The sequence below is a fragment of the Erinaceus europaeus genome, chromosome 19, assembly GCF_950295315.1.
Source record: "Erinaceus europaeus chromosome 19, mEriEur2.1, whole genome shotgun sequence".
NCBI classification, from domain to species: domain Eukaryota; kingdom Metazoa; phylum Chordata; class Mammalia; order Eulipotyphla; family Erinaceidae; genus Erinaceus; species Erinaceus europaeus.
Genome location: NC_080180.1, coordinates 20,864,945 through 20,879,468, shown reverse-complemented (window position 1 = coordinate 20,879,468; position 14,524 = coordinate 20,864,945). Strand labels below are relative to the sequence as shown.

At 48.9% G+C, this 14,524-nt stretch overlaps 1 protein-coding gene across 4 annotated transcripts in view; it reads right to left on the bottom strand.

Annotated features, from left to right (window-relative positions):
• Positions 1 to 8,949: 8,949 nt before the first annotated feature.
• LGR6 (leucine rich repeat containing G protein-coupled receptor 6) overlaps positions 8,950 to 14,524 on the bottom strand; it is a 118,065-nt gene continuing 112,490 nt past the window's right edge. For all 4 annotated transcript variants that reach the window (XM_060178580.1, XM_060178581.1, XM_060178582.1 and 1 more), the window contains one exon: positions 8,950 to 13,247. In XM_060178580.1, the coding sequence (XP_060034563.1) occupies positions 12,001 to 13,247 (1,247 nt within the window). In that variant the 3' untranslated portion in view covers positions 8,950 to 12,000. The remainder of the gene's footprint in view (positions 13,248 to 14,524) is intronic.

Here is a 14,524-nt window from a genome sequence, read left to right as displayed (position 1 = left end):
TGAGAGCAAACTGGCCGGAGAGTTATAAGAATTTGAAAATATTTGGAATGGTCATTCTTTATTTTGCCAACTTACCGACATCACTTGGGACACTGAATGTCTGACAGACATAAAATAGATGGTAGAGAGCAACTGCCACTAGGCTTCTGGAATCCTAGGTCTTGAGAAATGTTAACACAAAATGGGCATAAGGTACTATACCCTTTTGTTAATTTTTTTTTTTAGAACTACTTTTGTTATTTCTGTAGTTGGTCGGAATTACTGTGGCAGGGAGTTGGGTGTAGGGCAGCGGGTTAAGTGCAGGTCTCGCAAAGCACAAGGACCGGTGTAAGGATCCCGGTATGAGCCCTGTGCTCCCCACCGGGAAAATTAATATTAAAAAAAGAAAAAGAAGAATTACTGTGGCATAATTTGATCAAATATTTACTGAACACCTGCTTGTGACAAGTTGATGATTTTTTTAAATTCCCTTTTGTTGCCCTTGTTTTATTGTTGTAGTTATTATTGTTGTTGTCGTTGTTGGATAGGACAGAGAGAAATGGAGAGAAGAGGGGAAGACAGAGGGGGAGAGAAAGATAGACACCTGAAGATCTGCTTCACTGCTTATGAAGCAACTCCCCTGCAGGTGGGGAGCCAGGGCTCGAACTGGGATCCCTACACCAGTCCTTGCGCTTTTGCACCACCCGTGTGTAACCAACCCGCTGAGTTACAACCCAACTCTATGATGTTTTTTAAGAACAGAATAATGATACCATTGGAATTAACCAAGTAATCATACAGTTTTAAATAGAAGTCTTTACAAATCCTTTCTGTCCCTAGCTTCATTTCATGAAAATATTTGGAACAACTCAGTACTAACCTTAACTCCCCTCCTCATCATTTTATAATGCACTTGACTTTATTTCCTATGTAGATGACACAGATAACAGACTCGAGCAGAAATCAGTTGAAGTGGAAAGAGGCTGCCCATGCTAAGGAACTTTCTGAGGCTGTAGCTAGTAGGACTGCCTTGGCAGAGAAATAAAGGCTCTACCAGCTCTTCCCACATCCTGGCTTTCTGTGGGTGGGCACCATGCACATAAAACATATCTCTTGAGTGGGCAATTCACCCATCCATCTGGGGATCACCATGTACCTTTCACTCAGTGGTACTGGACCACACTGTGTGGTATTGGAGTCATGGCAAAGAAGTCAATGCAAGAAGGGTGCATTTACATAGTCCATCAATGACAGTAGCATAAACCAAAAATAGAAATGTTCCACAGTTCATAAATTTTCAACTTCTACAGAATTCTTGAACCTCCTTCCCACCCTGGTTCATAGCCCTAGTTTTATTTGTACCTCTCTGAAAATGTGCACATGGTTTGTGTATACATTTTGTCTGATTCCAAGTGTTTGGGATCTACTGGCTATCAGAACATTTTTCTCTAGTTGAAGAAATGCTAGAGAAAGAAGCTGTTAAAGATCCTCTATCCATCACTCCCTTCACAAAGACAGAGGACTTGAGCTAGCCAAGAGTGACATGCCTGAGTATTAGCAGAGTCCAGGTCCCCATCTCCACCTCAGGGAGAGCTGGAAAGGGGTGAGAAGCATGGGTTTGGGTCCAAGAGACCCATTCCAGTGTGGGCAGTATGTCATCACTATTACTCAGCCTCTCCACACTCTGGGCTTTTCGTGTAAGTCAGAGTGATGACAGTCCCTAGCTCATGGGGGAACTATGAGGTACAGGGCCTGGCATGCTGCTATCAGTTGTGTACCTTGTGGTGGGCACTGAAATGGAAAGCCCAACCCAGGTGGGCCCCACCGAGCTGCTCTGGCCCCTGCCTCCTCTCCAGTCTGCTCTGTTCCTAGGACAAGCAAGTTGGGCTCAGTTTCTCAACTCCAAACCCCCTAATTAAAGAGGAGAGATGACATCCATGACTGATCATCTAAACATTGCAGATTCCAAGCTCCCCTCCTGCTGCTCCCAGCCCCCCTCCCTACCTCTCCCCAAAAGCTATCTAAATAAGAACAGATTTTACCACCCACCTTGTGGGCAGTCTCTAAGCTAAGGCTGGGTTCTAGCTATTTATCCTTCAGCTGCTGCGGGAATTCAACACATACAAATAAAGCTCCTTTTCCAGCCAAGTGTGTATTTTTCCATCAGCATGTGGCTCCCCTGTCCAGGTTGCCTTGTTTAGGTTGGGGCAGCCTGGGGGGGGGGCTGGAGAAGGGGTATGGGACTGTGGTTTCTGAACCTGCTTCTCAGGCTGGCTGACTGCAGGGCAGCCTGGAGTCCCACATGGTCCTGCCAGTGAAGTCCAGGAGAGGCTGAACTGATGGACACAGACAGGCTTTCCACAGAAACAACACATGCCACCTCTTCTTTCTTGGCTACTATGATGGGCTCCAGAATGTGTCCTCCAACTCAATCTGTATCCAGTGTCTCTTCGTCTCACCCCTACTCCAGGTGTCTCTTCAAATGCCTGCCTTTCATACTAAGCCCCACCCCACTAGCCCATGTCGTCTCTCTTCCACTGCCTGTCCCCTTTAGCTAGGGGTCTTGCAACTCCACTTCAAAAAAGGGTCTTTTGTGTGGGACCATCCCCCACGCCTCCACAGGCAGCTTCCTCAGGGGGTGGGACAGTTTTAACCAGGTTTCTTTCCAGAAGGCTGTGGCAGAGGAGCATCTGAATGGGGCTGGAGGGTGAAGGGGGGAACATGATGGCTTCCCACAGGCACCTGATTGTGGCCTGGGAGGCCCCTCCTTCTTCACTCTATGAACCCACAGGCATCGTACAGGCTGCATGCCCCAGGTGATTATCAGATAGAGACAGAGACACTGAGAGAGGAGGGGAAGTAGAGAGGGAACAGAGACAGACACCTACAGCCCTGCTTCAGCACTCATGAAGCTTTCCTCCTGCAGGTGGGGACCAGAGGCTGAACGGGGGGGGGGGGGGGGGTTGAACACTGTAGTATGTGCGCTTGACCAGGTGCATCACCGCCTGGCTCCAGCATCTTCATTTTCCTTCTCGGGCTCTCCAGGTTGAGTAGGAAGACAATGCAGAGCAGCCCAGACAGCTCCCTCATTCCTTGACTTGAATATGTAATAATTGCCACTAACTGGTTTCCAGTGCTTACTATATGCCAGGCACTATAAGCTAAGCTCCTTGCAGGAAAAAAAAAAAAAATCAGTCTTCAGATTTTAAGTGCTATTGTTATGTCTAATTTACTGATGATGAAACAGAGTCAGCAAGATCTTAAAACCTCAGGACAACTGGCTTCGTAGCTCTGGGAATCTAAACCTCGGCTTGTCTGACTTCAGAATCCCTCTTAACAGCTGTATGCGCACTCTTGGAGTACTTACACAATTGTCTTCTCAGTTGCCCTCTCAGAGTGACTGTGAGGTAATGGGCAATTCCTTCCCTTCAATATTCTCTGTAAGATGAAAGTGTTTAGATGTCTCCTAGAGCTTTTCACAGCACCTGACAAGTTCTGTGCTTCTGAAGAAACTTGTGAGAGCCAAGGGCAGAGGCCAGAGCTCGCAGACCTCATGTTCAGTGAAGAGGTAAACAAGTCTGGTCTCAGTCACCTCCTCTTTCCATTCTCTCTGTCAGCATTCTCTTTCTGTCCAGTCTACCCACTGGGGGCCTTTCCCAGGGACCACTACCCCCCCAACTGGTAGCCTATCCTGAGGATCCCCCAAGCATCTCCAAACTCCTTTTTTTTAAAAAAATACTTATTTATTTATTCCCTTTTTGTTGCCCTTGTTGTCTTATTGTTGTAGTTATTGTTGATGTCATCATTATTGGATAGGACAGAGAGAAATGGAGAGAGGAGGGGAAGGCAGGGAGAGAAAGATCGACACCTGCAGACCTGCTTCACCGCTTGTAAAGTGACTCCCCTGCAGGTGGGGAGCTGGGGGCTCGAACTGGGATCCTTACACCAGTCCTTGCACTTTGTGCCACATTGCTTTACCCGCTGCGCTACCGCTCGACTCCCTCCAAACTGCCTTTCAATTGCCTTCTTCCATCCCAGTGGCTGATAAGGAGCCAATGAGCTTACTCCTGGGCCATGGGCAGGAGATAGAGAGGAGCTGTCAAGACTTTCTGAAAGTGACAGAAATCTAACTATCTCAGTCAGAGTAGACAAAAAGTATTGATTTACAAACTGAGAATACACATGTACTTTAGGGCATACCTGTCATTAGAAGGGTTTGAAGTACAAGCCCATCCTTGGGCCAGTCCATGCCATGAGGGAATGCAATACACTGAGAAGCCTGGGTCACACCCCACCTCTGAAAGCTGAGCTGGAGTCAGCTTCCAGTTGAACCACAAACATTGGAGAGCAGTATTTGTAGTCGCCTAAGGGGAAGTCAGATCACTGTTACTGAAAGTAGGGAAGTGGTTACTGGGCAGATATAGCAACAGATGCACTAGGCAAAGGGCCATGCCTAACCTGAAGGAAGGAGGCTCTGTAATGGAGTGTCAACCACTGTGGTCACCAGAGAAGGTGTTGTTCTGGAGAAGAGAGTCAAGGAACTTGGTGCCCTTCCAGTCTCACCATGGAAACAGCAGCCTGCTCTGCTTGTAAAGGGAAAAGGCGAGCCTGAAAAGGTAGGACAGACCTGGTGAATTGAGAATCGAAGTGGCAGTTCTCAGGGATAGAAATGGCTTCATTTGGGCAAGAACGATTTGTAGGTGGATGTTATTTGCATCACTAGGCTAGATATCCCTTAAAGTTGAAAAACTGCAAGCCAGGGAATCGGGCGGTAGCGCAGCAGGTTAAGCACAGGTGGCACAAAGCACAAGGACCGGCATAAGGATCCCGGTTTGAGCTCCCAGCTCCCCACCTGCAGGGGAGTCGCTTCACAGGCGGTGAAGCAAGTCTGCAAGTGTCTGTCTTTCTCTCCCCCTCTGTCTTCCCCTCCTCTCTCCATTTCTCTCGGTCCTATCCAACAACAATTACATCAATAACAACTACAGCAACAATAAAAAAAAAAACAAGGGCAACAAAAGGGAAAAATAAATATTAAAAAAATAAATTCCTTAAAAAAAAAAAAAACTGCAGGCCAGTGAAATAGCTCACTTCCATAGTAAGCTGCTTTGCCATGTGCACAACCCAGACTTGAGTCTGGTCCCTATCACACTGAAGGAAAAAACTTCAGTACTGTGGTCTCTTTCTCTCTCTCTCCCTCTCCCTCTCCCTCTCCCTCTCCCTCTCCACCTCTGTGTCTCTAAAAAAAAAAAAGTTGAAAACAAAATATTGACATTCTTAGGTATATGGATTTAATTCTTCTTTTTCAACAGAAAAGTAGTTAAGCACCATCTTTGTGCAAGGTCCCATGAAAAGGATTGAGGATACCTGTAATGAACGAGACCAATATGCAGCCGACCATAATGGAGCTTCTCTGCTATGCACACTGTTCTTTCTGAGAGAGGAACCTACAACTCTTCTTCAAGGGAGCAATCATAATGTGTCCAGCATGACCCCACTCACACTCTATAGCTCAGTGACCCATGATAGATACCTGACCTAATGGTCTGTGGTATGACCTACTCTAGAAAAAGAACTGTGGCCACAGTCTCACATAATTTCTTAAGGGTATTACCCTAAGAAAGACCAAAAGAAAACAAGGCAAGTGGCTCAGGTACTGAAGTGGGAAGGATATATTATGTAGAGAGTTCTTGAGATCGAGATCATACTGAGACACGAGGAGCTTAAGGATTAACTTAGACTAAGAGTCAAAAGAAGTAATGGTGTGAAGGAAGGATTCAAAACCTAAAATTATACTTTTGACTCAAAATTTCACTTTCAGAAGTTTAACAGATAGACTTACACATGTGCCAAATGATCGACACTCTAGGTGTCTTGTTGCATTGCTGTTCATAAGAGCAAGAGAAAATGTCCATGAAGGGGCTGGATGGTGGTGCACACGGTTAAGCATACTGCTACAAGTACACAAAGACCCGGGTTTAAGCCTCCAGTCCCCACCTGCAGTGGAGAAGCTTGACAGACAATGAAGCAGTGCCCTCCTCTCTCCCCCCTTTCTGTCTCCCTCTTCCCTCTCAATTTCTGTCTCTAGCCAATAAATAAATAAAATATTGAATAAAAAATGTCCATGAAAAGGAGGTGAACTAAAATTCATAATACTTTTACCTAATGGAGCATACATAAGGTGCTGTTTAAAAAAAAAAGAGAGAAATTCTTTTACTGATATGGAATCACTGAACTGTATTAGTGGTGGGGGACAAAAGCAGAAGCAGAATTTTTCTTTTGGATAAAAAAGAAAACTAAATATGCACTTTAGTTTTATAAATACAAACAACTCTGAAAGGATATAAAATGAATAACAGTGGTAACCAATGAGAGCTTGGGGAGCAAATAGGAACAAGGAGAAGAAACTGCTTAAAAGCAAATATTATTTAGGTTATCAAAGAGATCACCTGGTTAATAGGCCTACATTACCAGGCTCCTGGCCCAGGTTCATGTCTGTCTCTGATAAACTGGATAAAGTTTTGGTGCTGTGCTACCTTTCCCCATCAAAATGAAACCTTGACAACAACAGCATTTAATTTTAATTTTACTTTTGCATTATTTTTATTTATTAGATAGAGACAACCAGAAATCAAGAGGGAAGGGGTTGACAGGGAGAGAGACAGAGAGACACCTGCAACACTGCTTCACCACTCAGCTTTTCCCCTGCAGGTGGGGACCAGGGGCTCGAACCTGGGTCCTTGTAATATGTGCAACACTACCCGGCCCCTGCAACAACATTTTATTTGGATCATATGAATGTATTACTTCATGAAGAATTAAACTTATAGAAAATAATTAAGTAAAAAGGAGTGAGAAAGGAGTTCTTGATGATAGTTGAAGAACCAACAGAGAGAGCTGGGCCTCCAAACGGCAGGCTCTAGGATGACTTACCTGACTCCCTCTGACGAGAACCCCAGCTGCCTCAAATTCTGCACAGTCCTCTGGTTTTAGATCCCGTGAGATATAGCCCCACTCTTTCTTTTTCTTCTTCTTCCTTTTTTTTCTTCCAGGTTATCACTGGGGCTCAGTGGCACTACAAATCCACTGCTCCTAATGGCCATTTCTTTCTTCCATTTTATTGGATAAGACAGTTAGAAATTGAGAACAGAGGGGGATATATAGAAGAGAGAAACCTTTGCCACTGCTTTGCCACTTGTGAGGTGTTCACCCCTCTGTAGCTGGGGAGCCTGGGTGCTCAAACCTGGATCCTTACGTGAGTCCTTGTGCTTAACCACGTGAGTGAGTTATCACCTGGCCCACTCAGCTCCGCCCCACTGCTCTTTCAAGACGTGACTTTGTTGAGATTCTCATCCTCACTGATGGCTTTGCACACATCCTCTTATGCAGCACTTGTAGCACTTTTTGTTGGTTTGTTTGCAGAAATGAAAAGATTCATTTAATTTCAGTCCAAAGCACAATAGGGATTGGGGCATGGGTCAAAGTTGCCTGCCTATATCTTGGTTTTGGAATATTTACACAGGTAGAAGGAGGGGCTGGAAGCATACATCTGTTTCTTGAAAAATAAAAGTTTTTGTTTGTTTTTTGCCTTCAAGGTTATCTCTGGGGCTTGGTGCCTGTACTATGAATTCACTGCTCCTGAAGACCATCTTTTCTCCCAATTGTTATTGTTGCTGCTGTTATTATTGTTGTTGGATAGGACAGAGAGAAATTGAGAAAGGAGGGGAAGACATACAGACACCTGCAGACTTGCAAAGTGACACCCCTGCGGGTGGGGAGCCAAGGGCTCGAACCGGGATCCTTGAGCTGGCCCTTGCGCTTTGCACTGTGTCACTATGTGCACTTGACCTAGTGCACTCCCCCTCCCCCCACTCCCAAGAGAAGAACTGTTTGGTTTTTTTTTTAACCAGAGCACTGCAGCTCTGGCTTATGGTGGTGTAGGGGATTGAAGCTGGGAAGTTGGGGCCTCAGGCATGAGAGTCTGTTTGCATAACCATTATGCTATCTACCCTCCCCACAAAAGTGTTTTTATATAAACAGGAATAGGGCTTGAGGCCATCAAATTATCTACACTGGGTTTTCCCTCCTTGTAATAGGTGTTAAGGCTAAATACTAGCAGAAACAAGGGCAGGTATCCATATTTAGGTCATAAAGGAAAGAAGGAAAGAGGGGTAGGAGGAGAGGGCTGGTGAGACGGCATAACAGTTATGCAAGTGACTTTCAAGCCCAAGGCTCTGAGCTCACATTCATAAGCCAGCACCATCATAAGCCAGAACTGAGCAGCACGTCTTGGAATTCTTCAATAACAGTGGAGGGCAGGTGCACCTGAAGGCACCTCAGAAGAGAACCAGGCCGGCTCAGTCGAACCTTGCTATGAGAACCAGGCCGGCTCAGTCGAACCCTGCTATGAGAACCAGGCCGGCTCAGTCCAACCCTGCTGTGACTCTGTGCTAACACCTCGTCTCCATGGTAGCGAGTTTCTGTTGAACACAGTCTCTTGCATTGTTTTTTCTTTCCTTTCCTTTCCTTTCCTTTCCTTTCCTTTCCTTTCCTTTCCTTTCCTTTTCTTTGAGAAGAGGTGCATTTGGCTGTATTGGGAACATCCATCGTTCCATTCTAAGACCTGGCAGAAGATTTCCAAGGCAGAGAGTGGGCAAGATCACACACAAAATGAGGAGAGCTGGCTAATTCTTTAGGGTTTGTGGCATGCAGAAATAAGCTTGGGTGTGAAAGTTGATTGTGTCCGAGTATTAAGAAGCACAAATTGCTCACTGCATTCTCTAGATTATACAAAGGGCCCTCACTATCAAACTGACAGTAAGCTCCCTGAACTTCACTCCTGAGTTGCCTTGTCTGTGTCCCCTGAACTCAGGGGACAGACATGTTGAGGAAGAATTTTAACTCTGATGGTCTCATTCAGGTCACACCCCCACAGTTCCACCAAAGACAACAGAAAGAGCTGAGGGACACACATGAAACTTCATTGGTGCTTTATTACACAGAAGAATCCAAATATTTACATCGTGAAAATTCTTACACTTCACACGAGCTGAGGAGGGTAAGGAACTAAAACTCAGAAGTGCCATGGGAGGTGGATGTGGAGGAACTTGCTGCACCAGAGCAGAGGTAGTTAGGGAACATGGCTCCAGAAAGGATCAAAGGTTCTAGCTACCTCTCACGGTGATCACTTACTCAAGGCTTCTTATTACTGTCAGCCCTTTTTCCTTCCCGTCCCTTGATCCTTAGGCCTTTTATTCCTCTTGCAAAAGGAAAACTGAGGAGGTTGGGACGCTGGGAGTGGGGAAGAGAATGGCCAAGAGAAGGCTCAGCTAGAGGCTCTGTTAATTCCTAGTCTTCAAAGCTCAGCACTGAATTGAGGGTTTTCCTCTTGGTGAGTAACAGCCTTGCTTGGAAAACCATTGGTGCACTATAGGAAGTTCTTCTCCACAAGTTGGTCTGAGAAGAGATTGTGGTTGGCAATTTTTGCCAAAGCACAACACACAGAGCCCAAGGGAACACATACCAGGTCAACAATTCCCAACATTTCCACCACCACAGGCCCCTGGGATGGATTCTTCCCTGTGGACACCATCCTGGAAGACGTCGTCAACCAAACAAAATGCATTAACATGCATTGGATAATCTGGTTTTTTTGATTACATGTTTAGTCAGAAATCTACATAATCATCATAATCTAGAGATCATAATGGAGCTATCCAAAGGAGTAGTGAGTGTATCCACTAGCTAGACAGCCAGTCGAAAACAAAGAAATGGTGCTTTACCGCCTTATTTTGGATATATGGAGAACATCTACCAGGATGTTCTCCTAGTTCAAGGCAAACACTCACTACTTTTTCCCTCTTCACCTGGGCAGATGCTTGGATCTGTAAGGTCAGAGATAAAGAGGATGATGGTGCCATCCTCAATCCTGCAGCTAAGAAGACCACTGGGTCCCTTTTCACAGAAGAGATTGCCTGTAGAGGTTCTTTCCTTGTTCTATCTCACATTTTACAGCACTGGTTCCTACACTCCAAGGGAAGGGTGAGGAGCTATGAGGAGGTGATCAACTGACTTCCTGGAAGTCAAGGACCCCCAAGTTATACCAGCTATGTCTATCCCTTGGGGTCCTTAGAGAACTCTTTTCCCAAGAAAAGAGACACCAATTCTCAGGACCCAAAGCAGAGGAAACTTCTTCCACAAGGGCTCTTATCTTCCCTAGGAAACAGAGAGGCCAGTGTCCTTGAATAACTGATTGACAGGGAGTTTACCATCATTTAGGAGTACCTATGCTGAGGCTGAGCTGAACTAGGACACTCAGGTTCTTCTCTGATTATAAGGGCAGCGCACTTGGTAGCAGGAAAGAGTGTAGCCAACTCACTGGAGAACCGGGCTATAGAAATGCACTAAGTTTCACCCACGATCTACTTCACTTCTTCTCACCAGTGGAGGCAGTCTCACTGAGTCACTTTAGAATTTCTATCAGACATGGTGGCAACAAGGAAATACAGGGGAAATTAAACTACAGGCTTTGAAAGTAGGCCTTTGTTAAGCATATCTCAAGAGAGGAGCTCTTTGAACAGGGGAATTAGGGACTATATCCTTTTCAGACTCAGATTCCAGACTCCTTTCCCGATGGGTGGGTAGGTGACCTGGTACAAATCTTACCCATTTTTGAGCCCTGAGCTCCCTCTTTATGTTTGTAAGAATCACCCTTCATGTATGCAAGAATATATGTGCCAGTTCTCAGCTCCTGGTCCTGAGGAGTGTGTAAGCGTTTTGGAGTGGGGAGCATACACTCTGGAACTACATAGGGGTGCTTGGTCAGCCACAGGTAGGAAAGTTATTATGGGAGAGGCAGAGAGTTCATTGTTTATTTGGGGGCACCCAGGAATCCTAAATTTCTACAATATAATATGTGCAACACAAATATCCCTCCAATTTGCTAAGAGCTCCCAGTCCTACAGAAAAGGAGGAGGCTCATGGTTTGTGGTAGGAGGTAGCAAGGTCAGATGACAGAGAATCACAGGAAGCCAAAAGGAAAGCCAGACAGCCCCAGACCTCTCTGTGCGCTCCCTTCCAGGGGATGCAGGAGTCCTCCCTCTTGCTGAAGACAGCTCTCATTGGCGGCTAGGCTTGGGATGGGAACTGGAGCACATAAATGCTGATTCCCTTTCTTCCCTCCCCAGTGCTGGAGGATGAGGCTGGAGGGACGAGCAGGTGGGTGCAGTCTCCTCTGGTGGGTGGAACCACCAGTTTGATCCCAGATGGAGCTCCTGTAGTCAGGGCTTTTAAGGATTTAGTGGCAACTTGGATATCACGGGGTAGCTCCAAGTGGTACAGGGGGTGAACTACTTGGGAGAGAGCCATGCTAAGTTCCGTGAGTTGTTTACAGATATTCCATGAACATCAAAGAAGCAGACACAAACCTGTTGTCAAATGTGGGAATCTGGGTCTAACATAGCTCAACAGTGTACCATGGCAGGAATTCTCAGTCTTTACAACACTGACCTGCTCTATGAATCTACAAAAGGGGCAGGACGTGTGTGCAATGGCTCCCGACACTTCTTTTGTAGAGTGACTTTTTGCATGGCCTATGTCGAGATCCGTGGGACCTAAGACGCATTTTGTATCCTATCCATGAGTCACACGGGGGCCGTGCCCAAATAAATGCCTTTGGCAGCCTACTTTTAGGCTTCTATCCTACTGCCTATCCCTTGCACCATAACCCTGACTCGTTCAGGGCCCCAGTCACTGTTTTTCATCCCCTCATTTCCCTTAAGCAGAGAAATCCCCAAGTCTCTCTGATCTACAGCTTCAGATCTCAACATGAAGTTGGGAATGGTCAAGGGCAGGCCAGACCAAGCAGCACACTGGATGATGGTGGGAGTGGGGAAGCCAAGAAGCTAGGGCTTGGGCCCTCCTGCCGTGGGCCACACTGGTGGGCCTTGGTTGTATTTATTTTACAAGCAGCCATCATTCATGGAGGAGAAGACCGGCAAGAGAAGAAAAGACGAGGAGGGACATTTACAAGTGCGGGGCAAAGGCTGAGCCAGAGGGCGGGAAGCCTCTGCCCAGTGACAAGCCCCCAGCGCCTGGCACGGCCCCCTCCGCCCTCAGCAACAACTCTCCGTCCAGGGAGGCTTCCCGGTTCCCAAAGTGGGTTCCTTCCGGTTCCATAAACCGGCCGGCCGCCGGTGGCTGGCAGGAGATGAGGGTCACTGCGGGGAAGCCGTAGGTGTCCAGGCCCGGCTGCTGGCTGGCCTCCGAAGCCTCCAGCACGAGATCGACGTCGGAGAAGGCCACCAGGGCCTGCGTGGAGTCGCACGAGCCCTTGTGCAGCTCGCCGGCTGCGGACGCGCAGGCGCGAGGCCCAGGGGTGCGCGCGCAGCCCCGCAGGCGCCGTAGGTCGTCCCGGAAGTGCGGCGTGAAGAGCGCGTAGAGCAGCGGGTTGAGGCAGGCCGGCAGCGGCAGCGCCACCAGCAGCACCGACTTGACGGCCTCGGGGGTGACGGGGAAGAGGCCAAGCATGGAGGCGAAGCTGAGGAAGGCCACGGGGCAGTAGAGCAGCCCGTCGGCAAAGATGAGCCAGGCCACGTGGCGCACCAGCGCGCAGTCGCCGCCCGCGTCCGGGTCCCCTGCGCGTGGCAGGTCGCAGTAGAGCTTGATGTAGGCGGCCGCCACCACCAGGAAGCAGAAGCAATTGAGCATCACCAGGGCCACGGCGAAGCCCAGGGCGGCGGGCTGTCCGTCGGGCGGCGCGTAGGGCAGGCAGAGCGGCGAGGCCCCGTACTCGCCCACCGAGGCGAGCGGCAGCGCGGCGGCCAGGCCGGCCAGCGCCAGGCAGCCCAGGGCCCCCGCGCGCACGCTGCCCGCCGACGGCGCCTGCCCGAGGGCGCGCGCGCACGACGCCGCCACGCTGCTCTGCACGGCCGCCAGCGCGAGCAGCAGCACCGACGCCTCGGAGCCCAGCACGGCCAGGAAGCCCGTGGCGCGGCAGCCCAGCCCCGTCTCCCAGCGGGCGCCGTACTGGGCGAACTGGCCGAAGGTCAGGGCGTCCACCGAGGCCAGGAGGCCGCAGGAGATGCCGGTCAGCGTGTTGGCGCCCGCGATGGCACCCACCACAAACTTGACCGGGGGCAGCGGCACGGGCCCCCCGGCGAACACGCTCAGCAGCACCAGCCCGTTGCAGAGCACGGAGAGCAGCACGATGGCCCACACGGCCAGGCGGATTCCCCAGCTCTCAAAGAGGTGCTCGCACGGCTTGAAGGGGCCTGCGGGAGGGAGACAGGGATGGCCGGTGTCAGCCCAGAGCCGCGGGCCGCTGGACACGGGGTCCTGGGGACCAAACCGGGGTTCCCTCCTCAGAGAGCCCCCAGGCTCAGGGAGGTGAGTTAGATGCTGCGGGGATGTGAGTGACTTAACCAGAGCACCGCTGATGCTGGTGCTGATGCTGGTGCATGAGCCGGGGCCCTGGAGCCTCTTGGCTTAACTGCTGTGCTGCCCCCCCAGAGGCTGGTCTAATCTCGGGGCTCTCCCGATTGGAACTGGGGAACTCCATGCGCGGCTCATTTTCCGGGGAGCTGCGGATGGAGTGAATCTGAAACACACAGAAACACACACACCGCTGAAGACGTGCTAAGCGCACAGTCTTCTCGGCGGAGCAGCATTTGCAAGGCAGGAAGGAAGGAGCAAGTGAGCAAGTGGAGGGCAGGTGGGGGAAGTGGCCGGGGAGAGGCAGAGAGCGACCTGCCCAGTGACCCGCGAGCGAGGCCGGGTGGGCGCCGCTGTTGTGTGTTTATCCCCGTGGAGTCGACTAGTATTCCCGATGTACTTGGTTTACTAAGCAGATCAAGAAAGAGGAGACTTGGGAGGGGGCTGTTCAACCTGGTTGCTCACGAGATGGGTGTTTTCCATCTTTCTCTCCAAGTTCTGCTCTTAAATCACCTTGTGTTTGGGGATATATCCGTTCTCCCCTCGGAAGCTTGGGAACTTGAGAGGCTTTTATGGGAGCCAGTTTTTAAAACTCTACCCCCCCCCCTTGTTTTCCTGATTACCAGTTTGTACATGGTGATTATAGAAAGGTTGGAAAATATAGCATGGAGAATTAAAACTGTGTGTGATCTTTTAAGACAGAACTCATCATTTTTAGTCTGCTCTCTCCCAATTAAAAATACATGGTGTCCAGGAGGTGGCGAAGTGAACGGATTGTTGGTCTCTCCTACGTGAAGTTTCTAGTTTGAGCCCCTGCACTGCACATACCAGAGTGGTGCTCAGATTCTCTCTTTATTTTGTGGGCCCAGGGCTTCAAGAATGTGCGATTTCACTGCTCTGGGCCACATGTTCGTATAGATAAAGTGAGAGAGAGAAAGAGAGAAATGGAGAAACCACAGCACTGGCACTTACTTTAGTGCCATGGGACCTCCTGTGAGGCCTATGCCACAAGTGTGGTCATGCAGACACGGCACCCAGCAAGCAAGGTCTGTGACCCTAGTTTCTTTAAAATTAAATTTTGATTATACACTCTCTTACATCCTTGACTTCCTCAAAA